Here is a 14930-nt window from a genome sequence, read left to right on the forward strand (position 1 = left end):
CTCTCACTCTCTTGACAACTGTTTCATTCTCTCTCTTCTCCTCAAACCTCCAGCACTTCACTCTCAGATGAAGACCTCACTTCATTTTTCCGTGAGAAAATTAGGCAATGAGAGAGACCTTCCACAAGCCCCCAGCACACTTCTTCCTATTTATCTTCTCTCCTCTTACTCCGGATGAATCATAGGTGCTCTTAGCTAAAAGCTCACTCCTTGTGTTCTAGGTCCCATCTTCTCCTGCCTGTTCAAGGATATTCCTCCTGTGATCTGCTCTCTCTCCTACATTGATCAACTTACCCTCTATCCTGGATCACTGAGACCATCCACATCAGTTTACAGATGTGTTGATTTTTCTCTCCTCTTAATCATCTTCTCCATCTGGCAACTGCCCTACTTCTCTGCCTTTTTCTTTTTTCTTAAACAACAAAACTACTTGAAAGACTACAGTCTCTTATTTTTATCTTCCCCTTCTCTATTAAACCCACTCCAATCATGTTTTGAAACCTTTCTTGTCAAGGTCACCAGTAAATTCCACCTTGCAAAATCCAGGGGTCAGTACTCAGTCCTCCTTTTACTTCAGCTACCAGAAGCATCTGGTACAGCTGATAACTCTTCTCCATAGATGCTATCTTCACTTGACTTTGGGGATGTCAAATGCCTGGTTTTCCTCCTACCTCTCACCTCTGCAAAAAAAGATGGAAAGTTTAATTGTGCATGAGCGTATGCATGTGTGCGCGCGTGCGCGCGTGGGCACACGCACCCCCCCCACACACACACACAAACTCACACAGAAGTTGTTTCTATAAGGCAAAAATCTAACCATGTCAATATCTGACCCTTTCGCCGCTCTTATTAAATTTCAGTGTCTCCCTCTGCCCTCTAGATAAAGCCCAGGTTCTCTGTCTCAGCGTTCAATAATTGCCACCATCTGGCCCTTGACTAATTCTCTAGCCTCATCTCCAGCCTATCCCCACTTCACACTGGATGTTCCAGGAATACCAAACTTGTTGTAGTTTCTCCCACTGTGCTTTTCTCTCCTTGCCTCGATTCATGCTACCTTCCTTGCTTGGTGTGCCCTCCTGTATTCCCAAACTCTGTACTTCATTCTTCGTTTAAGAAACAGCTAAGGAGGGCTTCCCTGGTGGCACAGAGGTTAACAATCTGCCTGCCAATGCAGGGGACACCAGGGTTCGAGCCCTGGTCCGGGAAGATCCCACATGCCACAGAGCAACTAAGTCTGTGTACCACAACTACTGAGCCTGCGCTCTAGAGCCCACGAGCCACAACTACTGAGCATGCATGCTGCAACTACTGAAGCCCACGCGCCTAGAACCTGTGCTCCTCAACCAAAGAAGCCACCGCAATGAGAAGCCCACGCACTGCAACAAAGAGTAGCCCTCACTCGCCGCAACTAGAGGAAGCCTGCACGCAGCAATGAAGACCTAACGCAGCCAAAAATAAATAAATAAAAATAAAATAAAATAAAAAGAAAGAAGAACCAGCTAAGGAAAGAAAGGAAGAAAGAAAGAAGGAAGGAAAGAAGGAGAAAGAGGGAGAAAGGAAGGAAGAGAAAGAAGAAAAGAAAGAAAGAGAGAAAGGGACAGAAGGAAGGGAGAGAGAAGAAAGGAAGGACGAAGGAAGGAAGGAAAGATGGAAAGAAAGAAAGGAAGGAAGAGGGAGGGAGGGATGGAGAAAGGAACAAAGAAAAGCCATGAGAACTATGACCCTTTCTGCAAAATTGAATACATGGATATTATATGAGAACGGAGGGCTTCCCTGGTGGCGCAGTGGTTGAGAGTCCGCCTGCTGAGCCATGGCCGCTGGGCCTGCACGTCCATCCGGAGCCTGTGCTCCACAATGGGATAGGCCACAACAGTGAGAGGCCCGCGTACCGCAAAAAAAAAAAAGAGAATGGATATGTAGAGAGGTAACTAGGGGAATTGTTTTTTAAAAAAGCAATATTTAACTTGACATCAAATTTTTACTTTCTTCTGTTGAAGGATAATTTTTTAAAAGGTAAAGTCATGACTGTCATGCAAATATAATGTGAACAAGTACCAAAATTTTTATTTAACTCAATAATTCATGAAGGGAACCACTAAGATATTATAAATGATTCAAAAGTTAATTCAAAGAACCACACATAGAGAGAGACCATAAGGAAGACTAAAATAAATTTGCTTAATAGATGCAAAGCTGATTTCTTCCACAGTGGGGGAGGGAAATCAATTGACTCTGCTCCAGATACCATTTATTTGCATCTATGGATGGGAATCATTTGCATGGCTATCAGTTATCTATAACTCATAGAGTTGTAAATAGCTCAAAGGTAATGAAAGGTGTAGTGACCCCCACAGGATCCGATCACCTGGAAGAGTATGCTAGGCAAAACCTGGTCTTCCACTGAAGACACCCAACCCATTTCAAAGTTGGGATCCACTTTGAAGCCTTTCACAACTTTTCCCTGAATTTTCTCATGAATTTTCCCAAACATTAAAAAAAAAATTTACAGTGAACCTTTTTTGTAAAAAAGCATGAATCTTAAAAAAATGGTTCTGGGCTTCCCTGGTGGCACAGTGGTTGAAAATCTGCCTGCCAATGCAGGGGACACGGGTTCAAGCCCTGGTCCAGGAAGATCCCACATGCTGTGGAGCAACTAAGCCAGTGCGCCACAACTACTGAGCCTGCACTCTAGAGCCCAAGAGCCACAACTACTGAGCCCACGTGCCTAGAGCCCATGCTCCGTAGCAAGAGAAGCCACGGCAATGAGAGGCCCGTGCACCAGGACGAAGAGTAGCCCCCGCTCACCACAACTAGAGAAAAGCCCGCATGTAGCAACAAAGACCCAACGCAGCCAAAAATAAATAAATAAAATAAATTTATTTAAAAAAAAAAAAAAGGTTCTGATGGACCTAGGGGTGGGACAGGAATAAAGACACAGACATAGAGAATGGACTTGAGGACATGGGGAGGGGGAAGGGTAAGCTGTGACAAAGTGAGAGAGAGGCATGGACATATATACACTACCAAACGTAAGGTAGATAGCTAGTGGGAAGCAGCCACATAGCACAGGGAGATCAGCTCGGTGCTTTGTGACCACCTAGAGGGGTGGGATAGGGAGGGTGGGAGGGAGGGAGACGCAGAGGGAAGAGATATGGGGACATATGTATACATATAACTGATTCACTTTGTTATAAAGCAGAAACTAACACAACATTGTAAAGCAATTTTACTCCAATAAAGAAGTTAATAATAATAGAAGCTCCTTTTCCTGAGTCCATTCAGGTATTGTCTTCCCCAGGATATTTTATCTAACCACTCCAACCCCAAGGTTAGGTGAGGTACCCCTCCTTCCCTTTTGTCCCCATAAAGCTGTGTTAATCATATTTATCTCCTAACACAATGGATAATTACCATTTTGTGTCTGCAGGCCCAGTTCAGAACATGAGAGCTTTGAGTATCAAAACTAACACTATGATAGAGTCATCCTTATATTCTGTGTGCCCAGTACATAGTAGGTTCCCATTAAATGTCTGTTGAAAGAACGAAGAAACTAGTATACTCCTAGATTCTGTATCTTTTTTTCCAAAATAAAGATGTGATGGGAGCAGAGAAGCAGAGAGAGAGAGAGAGAGAGAGAGAGAGAGAGAGAGAGAGAGAAGAAAAGAAATACTTAGCCTTTTGCTTCCCCCAAGCAGATTCTTCCTTGTCAAAAAGACTGAGAAATGGTTTGGGGAAAGGTGAGAAAGTGATTCTGTCCTTGGACAAGATGAAGCCCCAGAGATTTAAGAATCAAATGCCTGGAGTGACACTGAGAAAAAGTTAAGTAGGAGGACAAGGAAACCCTTCTATTTTGAATCCTTGGCTGAAGGAGAGGTAAGGAACCATAATGAATGAATAGGAACCACAGGAGCTAAGTTTCTGAGAAAAAAGATTACGAATTTGTGTATATTTGCCTCGAAAGCATTATCTGCTTTGACATTTGCCTAAGATTTACTAAAGTTTAAGTGCTTAAATAAGGGAATTGGTTTTATGTAAATCAGTTCATAGCTATAGATTTGTGGAGATTTGAGCAGAGGGTCAGAATCCTAAACATCAGGAAAACACAAGTTCACTGTGTACACAAGTCCTGATGCCATTCAAAGCCTGAGCACTTAAAAACCAAGAATGGCTACTTGAAAGTAAATGTTTCCAGATCAGAGCTGAACTGACACAACTGGACAGCAGAGGGGAAGAGTGTGGCGAAGGAATTTAACTCATGGGTCTAGTGGGCCCCTACAACATCATTATTTCACTGCAGCCAAATCTCAATTCATTCATGGTTTTCATTCCTTTAACAAATATCTAGTAAGCAATTACTAGGTGGTGGGCACCCTGTTAAAAGTGATAAATGCAACACAGTCACTTAGAGTTAGTGAGATAAATGCTAGAAGGGGCATAAGCACAGGGGCCACTACTATTCTTACTAGTTACACGATCTGAGCAAGTAAAAGCTTACTTTCTCCAGCCTTGTGGGCAAGGCAGGAGTTCATGAAGGAAGCTCTATTTAAATTGGGTTGTGAAGGGTAGTTAGGATTTTGACAAGTAGATAAGAATAAATGGAAACAATTGAAAAAATAATGGGAAGCTTAGAGAAGGTTCAAAGAGCAACCCGAAAAACCACTGGGAAATAAAAAGAAGTGGTCAGACAGCATGAAACAAGGAAACAAGTATTAATACTGGGTGTCTAGATATTATGCAGTAGGCAGGGAGGAGGCTCTGACTTTTTTTAGCAAGAAGTCATGTGATCATGCATTTTAATAACCTTGAGCATATTTCATCTATCCTTCTAAATTTTAAGTATGAAGAGAAAAAGGACCTTGGTTATGGGAGCCAGTATAAACAGCTAGAAAGAGGAAGAAACCACAAGGACACAATGCAGCAGAGGTAAATAATTTAAAAATCAAAGATAAAAAAATTTTAATGTATCATCTTAAACACAAGCAAGAAAGTTAAACAGTCTTAAACCAAAAAACTAAGTGAAACTAGGAGCCTTGAGAAGTAAGCTGAGCCCTGCAGTCAGCTTTTGCCTTGTGGGTATTTTCCAAATCCTGTTTGACAAATGCCAAACCCTTTAGCTTCTGTTTCCATGGCTTCGCAGGATATAGGAGACAAAAACAAGGCCTGCCCAAGGAAGAAAGTCCAGTAGGGGACACTCCAGTCATGAAGCTGGGACCCCAAATAACTACCCCTCAATTAAAAGATGAACTAGAAATAGATCCCTGGAAGACTACAAGGAAAATTAGCTTTTGCAAAGTTAGAAACCAATGGAGGGGAAAAGAAAAATATGGCTAAGGATTTGGACCCCAAGTTATGCCCTCATGCAGATTTTTAATCTAAATTCCTGCTGCCGAGATGACTCAACACACACACGCACACACACACACACACACCCCTCATACACACAAACAAACAAGCAATAAAAAAAAAAAAAGTCAAAAATTTAATTTAGGGACTTCCGTCGTGACTCAGTGGTTAAGAATCCACCTGCCAATGCAGGGGACACGGGTTTGATCCCTGGTCCAGGAAGATTCCACATGCCGCAAAGCAACTAAGCCTGTGCACCACAACTACTGGGCCTGTGCTCTAGAGCCCACGAGTCACAACTACTGAGCCCATGTACTACAACTACTGAAGCCTGCATGCCTAGAGCCCGCACTCTGCAACAAGAGAAGTCACCACAATGAGAAGCCTGTGCACCACAATGAAGAGTAGCCCCCACTCATCAAAACTAGAGAAAGCCTGCGCACAGCAATGAAGACCCAGCGCGGCCAAAAAAAAAAAATTTAATTTAAAGTTATCCCAGGCGAATATTGGCCCCAGGTGCTTAACAGAGGCAAAAGAAAAACTTCTTTAAATGAACTTACCTTAATCACAGACCTTACATAGTTCTTAAAAATAAAATGTTAAGGTAAGATCAGCTCACATTCAAAATAATAATTAAAACGGAGGGCAAGGGCTTCCCTGGTGGCGCAGTGGTTGAGAGTCCGCCTGCCGATGCAGGGGACACGGGTTCATGCCCCGGTCCAGGAGGATCCCACATGCCGCGGAGCGGCCGGGCCCGTGAGCCATGGCCGCTGAGGCTGCGCGTCCGGAGCCTGTGCTCCGCAACGGGAGAGGCCACAACAGTGAGAGGCCTGAGTATCGCAAAAAAAAAACAAAAACAGAGAGCAAGAAGCAAAAATTAGCATAAACAACAGACAACAGAAACAGACCCTCAAGTTCTTTAAATACTGGAATGATCTGACACAGATTATAAAATAATTAAATATACTTTTTTTTCAAGAAATAAAAGATAAGCTAGGAAATGTGTTAAGAGAACAAAAGAACTATAAAGAATGACCAGGCAAACTTGAAATGTAGAGAAAAAGAATGTTAGAAATTTTCAATATAATTATTCAAATTTAAATGCAATGGATGGACTTAAGAACAAATATGACACATCCAAAGAGAGAATCAGTGAACTGAAAGATGGAACTAAGGAAATTACTCTAGAATGTAAAACAAAAATACAAAAAGATGGAAAATATGATAAATATGTTAAGGACATGGAGGAGAAAGCAAGAAAGTTACACTAACATCTAAGTAATACTCACAATGATAACAGACAGAAAATAAAAGTAGAAGAGACAATAATTGAAGAGATGATATCTGAGAAATTCTAGATCTAATGAAAATTACCAATTCACATATCCAAGAAGTAAGTGTCAAGCAAAATATATATATTTTTTAATTCTACACTTAAATCACAATGAGTCTGAGAATTATCATGAACCATTTCAGAACACAAATGAAAAAGAAAAGATCTTAAAAGACACCCAAAAAGAAAAGAGAGATTACCTTCAAAAGGAACAGAGGTACTGTAGTTAGACTGCCTTTTCATTGGTAACAAAAGAAATCATAAAGAATGAAATGAGATCTTCTATATGCTGAGAAAAATAGCTATCAACCTAGAATTCTATACCTACAAATATATTTCAAAAACTAGGGCAAAGTAATAACATTTTCAGGCATACAAAAACAGAGTTCACTTTCAGAAGACCTTTATGAAAAGAAAGTCTATGATGTACTGCAGGCAGAAAGGAAAATGAGAGCCCATATGGAAAATCTAAGATGAAAATAAGATTGAAAAGCACAGAATATAGTAACGTATGAACAAATATAACCCTTTACTATAAAAAGCAATAATGATGTTTTATAAAAATATACAAAGAAAATAATACTCAAATCAGGAGAATGGAAATGGAGTTAAGGTGTTGTTAGATTTTCATGTTCTTTGAGAGAGAGAGTAAGGGTATTACCTTTAAACTCTAATAAGGTAAACAGGCCTGTTTGACTTTTTAGGATAACAGCTACAAGAATGGCAAGAGAGTACGCAATATATTTTCAAACTAGTAGAGGAGGGAAATGGAAAAAGGAAAAATAATCCAAAAGAAAACAAGAAGGAAAAGGAAAGAAAACAAAGAACTGGGGAATAAAAAATAAAACACAAAATTTGATGTTAGATATTAATTCCAATGTATCAGTAATTACAGTTAAAATACGAAGATAGCCGAGCTAGAATTCTTAATCAAACTATATGCTCTGTTCAAGAGAAATATATTTTTAAAACATTACTGGGCTTCCCTGGTGGCGCAGTGGTTGAGAGTCCGCCTGCCAATCAGGGGACGCGGGTTCGTGCCCTGGTCTGGGGGGATCTCACATGCCGCAGGGCGGCTGGGCCTGCGCGTCCGGAGCCTGTGCTCCGCGGCGGGAGAGGCCACAGCAGTGAGAGGCCCGCATACCAAAAAAAAAAACCATTACTGAAGGTTGAAAGAAAAGAGTGACAAAAATGAAAGGTAAATTTCAATCAAAGGAAAGCTGGTATCACTATAGTAATATGAGATGGAAGAGATATTAGGTCATTGCTAAAGATAGAAATGGTTGTTTCAGAATGTTGAAAGGATCAATTCACTAAGTAGATATAAAAATTTTAATTGCTCTGTATACACTGACAGCTTCCAAACATATACAGCAAAATTTTACAGAAGTACAAAGAAAAGAAGAAAAATCCACAATTAGAGTGGGATAGATAGTGTCACCTCTCTCTCAGTAGTTAATTAGAGCAAGTGGGCCCGTACCCTCAAAAATATCAGTAGAATAAACAGGATTAAAATAACATGATTAACAGACTTGACCTAATGAATGCACATAGAAAATGTACCAACAACTGTAGAATATACATTCTTTTCAAGCACAGAGAGAATATTTACAAGATTTGATCATGTTGGCCATAAAAGAAGCCTCAACAAACTTCAAGTTATTGAATAAAAAGTACTAGTTTCTCTGACTGCAATGCAATTAAACTAGAAATCAATAACAAAGTTACTTTTAAAAACTTCATATGTTTGGTAATTATAATTGAAATTAGAAAATATCTAGAACTGAATTATAATGAAAATATGTATAAACTATTTTTATGATTATAGTTTTATTATAATGAAAGAATACAAATTAGAACCGGCCAAACAAGAGACATATATATGGCAGAATCTAGAACTGGGAGGCTTACACAGTAGCAAAATAAGTAGAACTTAAACTTGCCCTCCACAGTTTGTGGAGCCAATTTCAGGTACTTTTGATACATTTTAATCCATTTCTTAGTTTTATCTGGTTTTCCTCAAAGGATTTTGGAGCATCTATACTTCTAATATGCTGTTTATACTCCCTATGCTAAAGTGGTGGTGTAGAAAGTCTTAGAAGGGACAGTGTGTCTTCCACATCCTTCTTCTCTCCATCTTCTCTCCATCTTCCTTTTCTGAGACTTCCTCTAACCCAGTGACCTCCCTTATTCCCCATGTACTTTTTTCACTGTCTGCCCAGGGTCCTCCATTCATGCTTTTCACTCTTCATCCTCACTGGGTAAGAGCATCATTCAAAATTTACCGAATTTCTATTCTTACTCCGCTCTCAGCTAGCTATCTGCAAGAAAAAGCAATACAGTAAATTCTTAATGTTAGGGTATTATGTCTAATATTGATTCAGTGTTATCCCTCCCAAATATATTTGATTTTTAATAGCTTCTTTAAAAAATATTTATTTATTTATTTATTTGGCTGTACCGGGTCTTAGTTGCAGCACTCAGGATCTTCATTGCTGTGTGTGGGATCTTCGCTGCCGCGTACCGGAGCTTTTAGTTGCCAAGTGCAGGATCTTTATTTGTAGCATTCAGGATCTAGTTCCCTGACCAGGAATCGAACCCGGGCCCCCTGCATTGGGAGTACCAAGTCTTAACCACTGGACCACCAGGGAAGTCCCCCAAGTATATTTGATTTTGAAAAGAAATTCCTATAAAGTCCATGAAGATGATTCTCTTATTGCAGAATTTCAGGCCAGAGGGAAAGATATATTTGACAGAGGTCCTGATGAGGGAGTGAGCCATGAGCCATGGGGATAAATTTAGGAAAGGGTGCTCCAGGCAGAAGATACAGCAAACGCAAAAACCCTGAGGCCGATATGTGCTTTGTATATTCAAGAAACAGTGAGAAAGCCAGTATGACTGGAGCAAGGGAGGCAGCAACAGGAGATGAGGTCAAAGAGGTAGCTGGATTCCTCTGACTGCTTTGTTCAGAGTCAGCCTAAGGGGGGCAAGGTAGAAACAGGAAGACCACTTAGGCAGCTCTCAACACAATCTAAGCAAGAGACAAGGAGCATCAGTGGAGACTGGGAGAAATCAGATTTTGAATAAATTTTGAAGGTAGAGTCAAAAGGATTTGTTGACAGTTTAGACACAGAGTGAGAAAAATCTCAACGACACGCCATGGTTTCTGAGCAACTGCAATGATGGGGAAGACTGGAAGGAACAGACCTGGAGGGAAAGATCAGGAGCTGTTTTGTAGATAAATAGTCTGAGAAACCTATTGGGCAACCATGTGGAGATGTCAAGTAAGCAGTATATTATGGGTATGCAGTCCGGAAAAGAGGCCTGGCCTAGAGATACAAATTTGAAAACCATCAACAAATGGATGATTACTGAAAACCATGAGACCGGATGAGATCATCAAGGACGTGAGCGTAGATAAAAAGGACGAGAGGTCAAAGGAGTGGTTCTGAGGCAGCAGAAAAGGAGACCGAGAAGGAGAAATAAATGAGGTAGGAAGACAACTACCAGGAACTAGGAAGCAGGACAGTGTAGTGTCCCAAAAGCAAAGAAAGCCCTTCAAGGTGAGATCAACTGTGTCAAATACTGCTGCCAAGTAAGATGAAAATGGGATTGGGCTGTTGAACGTAGCCATGTGAAAGGCACGGGCAACCTTGATCAGAGCAGTTTCATTGGGTTCATGGAGTTCTTACCAAGACAGTAGATTTTTCTTGAATGAAGCTCTCATCGTCCTCTATATGCCTTTAGGACAATTTCCAGTTTGTTTTTTTAAGAATAATTTTCACCATTCATGGTTATTTTCCTGGAGAGAGCTTATGCAAAGCTCTGCACACTGCTGTTGCAGGAGTGACCCCCTTTCTCCTTCCCTTTTAGGAAAAACTTCTCAAAAGTTGTCAGTGTTCAATTCCTGACTGCTTTCCCCTACCCCAAATTCTTTCCTGGACCAATCCAATCGGGCTTTGTGAGCCGTCTCCTGCTGAACCCAATGAAATTGCTCTTGTATACATAAACTACTAAAGTTGTTCTTAGGAAGTTGATAGCCTTAAATGCTTATTTACAAAAGAAAATTAGTGTGCTAAGCAACCATCTTAAAACATTGCAATAATAATAGCCAACTAAACCCCAAGTGGTCAAATTCGTGACCATTTTATATAAGATAGGACAGGCCAGAAACACTGGTCTTCTCTTAAGGGATTTAAGATTGTCAAATTTTAGCACTACAGTGAAATTATTTAAGATATTCCTTATGTTCATAACATGTGAGGCTATTTTTTTTTGTCATGATGGCAAAAAAAAATGTTTTATAAAGGAAAAGTATTTCAAACTGTGTTCATTCAAAGTAAGCTATCAGTTTACACTGAATAGTTCGGCCAACCTAAAAAGTACCGTATGACAAGGGGGAAATGTGATTACTTTAGACAACAATGATATGTTTTATTAAGTTTTTCATTTCTGTTGACTATTGAGTTTGTAGTTCTAGCAAAGGTATAATTCTAGAAAAAACTAGGAATCAAGAAGTTGTTTGGGCTTCCCTGGTGGCACAGTGGTTAAGAATCCACCTTCCAATGCAGGGGACACGGGTTCGATCCCTGTTCTGGGAAGATCCCACATGCTGTGGAGCAACTAAGCCCATGCACCGCAACTACGGAGCCTGTGCTCTAGAGCCCGTGAGCCACAACTACTGAGCCCACGTGCCACAACTACTGAAGTCCATGCACCTACAGCCCATGCTGCGCAACAAGAGAAGCCACCACAATGAGAAGCCCGCACACCACAACGAAGAGTAGCCCTTGCTCGCCTCAACTAGAGAAAGCCCACGCTCAGCAACAAAGACACAACACAGCCAAAAATAAATAAGTAAAATTAATTAATTAATTTTTAAAAACTTAAAAAAAGAAAAAAGTCGTTTGAACTAGGACACATAAACCTCAGTACATTATATAAAATGTACTCAGCTCAACTGCTGTGCTTAAAATACAGATTTTAGATTCCTCTTTACAGACATTGAAGTAAATATATATCTCTGAGTTGTAAATGATAGTGGTTAGCAGAGTATTATATTGTCAATGTTAAACAAAAACCAAAACTGGAATGTACGGGGGGGAAAAGGAAACACACACACAAAAAAAGAAGGAAAAAATAAAGAAAAAAGAAAAAAAGAAGAAAGGAAATAATAAAGAGCACAAATTAATGGAAAAGAAAACAAAATATAACATAGGGATTAAGAAAACTAAAAGTTTATTTTTTTAATTTTTTTTGGCTGTGTTGGGTCCTCGTTGCTGCACACGGGCTTTCTCTAGTTGTGGTGAGCAGAGGCTACTATTTGTTGCAGTGCATGGGTTTCTCATTGTAGTGGCTTCTCTTATGGCGGAACACGGGCTCTAGGTGCGCAGGCTTCAGTAGTTGTGGCATGCGGGCTCAGTAGTTGTGGCTTACGGGCTCTAGAGCACAGGCCCAGTAGTTGTGGCACATGGCTTAGTTGCTCCACAGCATGTGCGATCTTCCCGGACCAGGGATCAAACCCGTGTCCCCTGCATTGACAGGCAGATTCTTAACTACTGCACCACCAGGGAAGTCCCCAAAAGTTTATTTTTTAAAAAAACAAATGATTTTGACAAGTTTATGGTGTGTTTAATCAAGAAAAAAGAGGTAAGGCACAAATAACCAGTATCAGGAATTAAAAAACAAAAGACATCATATGGATCCTGAAGACAATAAAAAGGCACTAAGAGAATGATAGTGACAGAGATCTTTATTCCAAACCTAAACTGGAATTGCATTGAAATGGACAAATTCTTTAAAATTATATACCTATTATATTACATGATATTACCATTAGATAAATGTGATCTATAGTCAAATTTTTTCCTCCAAAAACAAAATCCAAACACAGATGTCTTTACTGGCAATACAACTTGAGAAACATCACTGAAGACCTAAAAGGAAAAGGAGAGATATACCTGCACCAGCAACCTCTCTCACGCTCACAGTCCTCCCCCTCATCCACATAGTCTCCATTCTCAGTCACACACAAGTGTCTTCAGCTCACATGCCACCCCATCTTTCTCTTCCCAGGCAAAGTTCAGTGGTCCTGGTCTCCTCAATGGCAGCCTATATTCCACTTGCCGTAAATATGACTGTCTGTGGCTCTAGGTGAGCCAAGAGGAAACTTGCTCTCATTTCATCTGGAAGATTGGGTGCATAGAGATATCCAAGGTTTGACAATTGCTCCTCAGGACTCCCCACATGCAGACATGACATCACTGGGTGTCACAGATCTTGCCTTTTACATAAATGCACTTAGTGGGAGCCTCTTACCCTCTTTTTCAGGCATTGTGATGATATGGAGGTGCTATTGGGATGAACTCCCAGGCAGAACCCAGGAGATCCAAGTGACATTCCCTTATTCTCAGTTCTAGGTTACTTATCTATTTCCCTTTCTGCCCACAGAAAACAGGAGCCTACAGCATCAGTAAAATGGCCCTGCTGGGACTCACCCAGACCCTGGCAGTGGAGCTGGCATCAAAGAACATCTGGGTGAACTTCCTGGTGCCAGGAATCATCAACACAGACTGCAGTCAAATAGTGAGGACCAAAGGCAGCTCCTGGACCCTCCCACACCGTCCCATTGCTGTCTTCCCCAGGCAAGACCTTAGCCAAAGAGACCCACGCTCACAAACGTGGAGTCTATCCTCAAGCCCAACACACCTAGATTCTGGTCCACAGCTTTGAGACTTGGCAGCTTCTGCCCACAATACAGGAGAATGGGTTTCAATTTTAGGGTTTTGATTCTTTAAGGGAGGGGCAGGGAATGTTCCCCCACCTGCCTCACCTCTGAGCAGGGTCATGCTTCCACAAGGGCACGTGCATGGTGTGGCCCCCAATGTAACTGCATCTGTCTGAGTAACAATGACCTATTATTGTTCTTTGCTTTAGCTCTTTGAGGACCCAACTCTGTGGAACTGTTTGGGAAGATTCCATGGAATACAGAGGTATGTTGTGATGAGGCAGTAGCCATCCGGATCTGGATTAACGTGACCTTAGAAGCTTTGTGATGGATAAAAGATCACATGCCATCACTCTGCAGGCTGTTACCCATTCCTCTTTCTGAGATCTGATCACCCGCCTAGCCCTGGGATGAGTATAAGTCCCTGCAGAGCCCATATATCTCCATTTGCAGCCCTCCACTCATCCCCATGAGGGTCTTGACTTCACAGCATCCCACAGGAACCCAGAGCTCATGGGGAGGTGTCACCACTCTCAGCCCCACCTCCTCTTTCTGTGCAGAGTGGAGTGGCCTGAGGACTGTGCAGAACTGGTGTCCTTCCTGTGCTCTTCAGATGCCAGCTACATCACTGGCAAGAACATCATGGTGCCCAACTTCTCCCCCACCTCTGAGGGGTATGAGCACAGAGCTCAGGCTTGCCTCTTGATGTGAAGGCCCCATGTGGTTCTGGGCCACCGTGTTGGAAAACCTCTATTAATGACGAGCCTGTGCTCAATATACACACTTTGAGTTCAGAATCACCAGAGGGTAAAATAGTAAAGGAAAGAAAAGAAAGTTTACAATATAAAACTGTCTTTGAGTATTGTCATTTTTCTTCACCCCTTTCCCACCTTGGTTATTAGGAACCATGGCCTAACAACAGCATAGTTACCAAGAGAGCAGCATTCTCAGAGATGAAGTCTGGGCCACGCCATCAGGTGAGCAGCCTAGACCAGAGGACATGTTGACCAAGGGTGAAGGGAATCTAGAAGGGGTATGGCCTCAGCCCATTTGCAGCTGTGGGCAGTTCCTGGCACACTGACGGTTTCTCAAGTACCTGTACATCCCTAGCACAATAGGAGATGGCTTGGTTGTACACAGATAACAAACCAGAAGTACAGAGGAGTTAACACCAGCAGAGGTCACCCTCACCAACAGAGGATGGGAGTTGATGGATCAATGCCAGCCTCCCCACTTGGATTTTCAGAGAGTGCCAGGCAAGAATGAGGCCCTGTTACAGTGATAATTTGCACATTAATGTTGACTATTTTCCCTCCAGGGTCTCACATTCCCCACTTCAGTTTCTTGACCTGGTACATAGTTACATAGGCATTGGTTTTTATAATACTTCATTAAGCTCTACGTATATATTTTACATACTTTTTTGTACATATATCATGTTTCTCAATTAAATGTTAAAAACATAATAGGTGTGAGTAGGACTTTGGCTTTGAGTCATTGTAATACAAATAAAAGATTTCATAATTT

General features: G+C 41.3%; 1 protein-coding gene across 1 annotated transcript in view; it reads left to right on the plus strand.

Annotated features, from left to right (window-relative positions):
• The window catches only part of LOC113622956 (dehydrogenase/reductase SDR family member 2, mitochondrial-like), a 162890-nt gene extending 148776 nt beyond the window's left edge, over positions 1-14114 (plus strand). The window contains 4 exon segments of the mRNA XM_027111723.1: positions 12763-12803; positions 13127-13261; positions 13613-13668; positions 13964-14114. Coding sequence (XP_026967524.1) covers positions 12763-12803; positions 13127-13261; positions 13613-13668; positions 13964-14114 — 383 coding nt within the window.
• The last annotated feature ends 816 nt before the right edge of the window (positions 14115-14930 follow it).

Source organism: Aethalodelphis obliquidens, unplaced genomic scaffold (assembly GCF_003676395.1).
Source record: "Aethalodelphis obliquidens isolate GAN/ISIS:26980383/991018 unplaced genomic scaffold, ASM367639v1 scaffold10, whole genome shotgun sequence".
In the NCBI taxonomy this organism is placed as follows: Eukaryota; Metazoa; Chordata; class Mammalia; order Artiodactyla; family Delphinidae; genus Aethalodelphis; species Aethalodelphis obliquidens.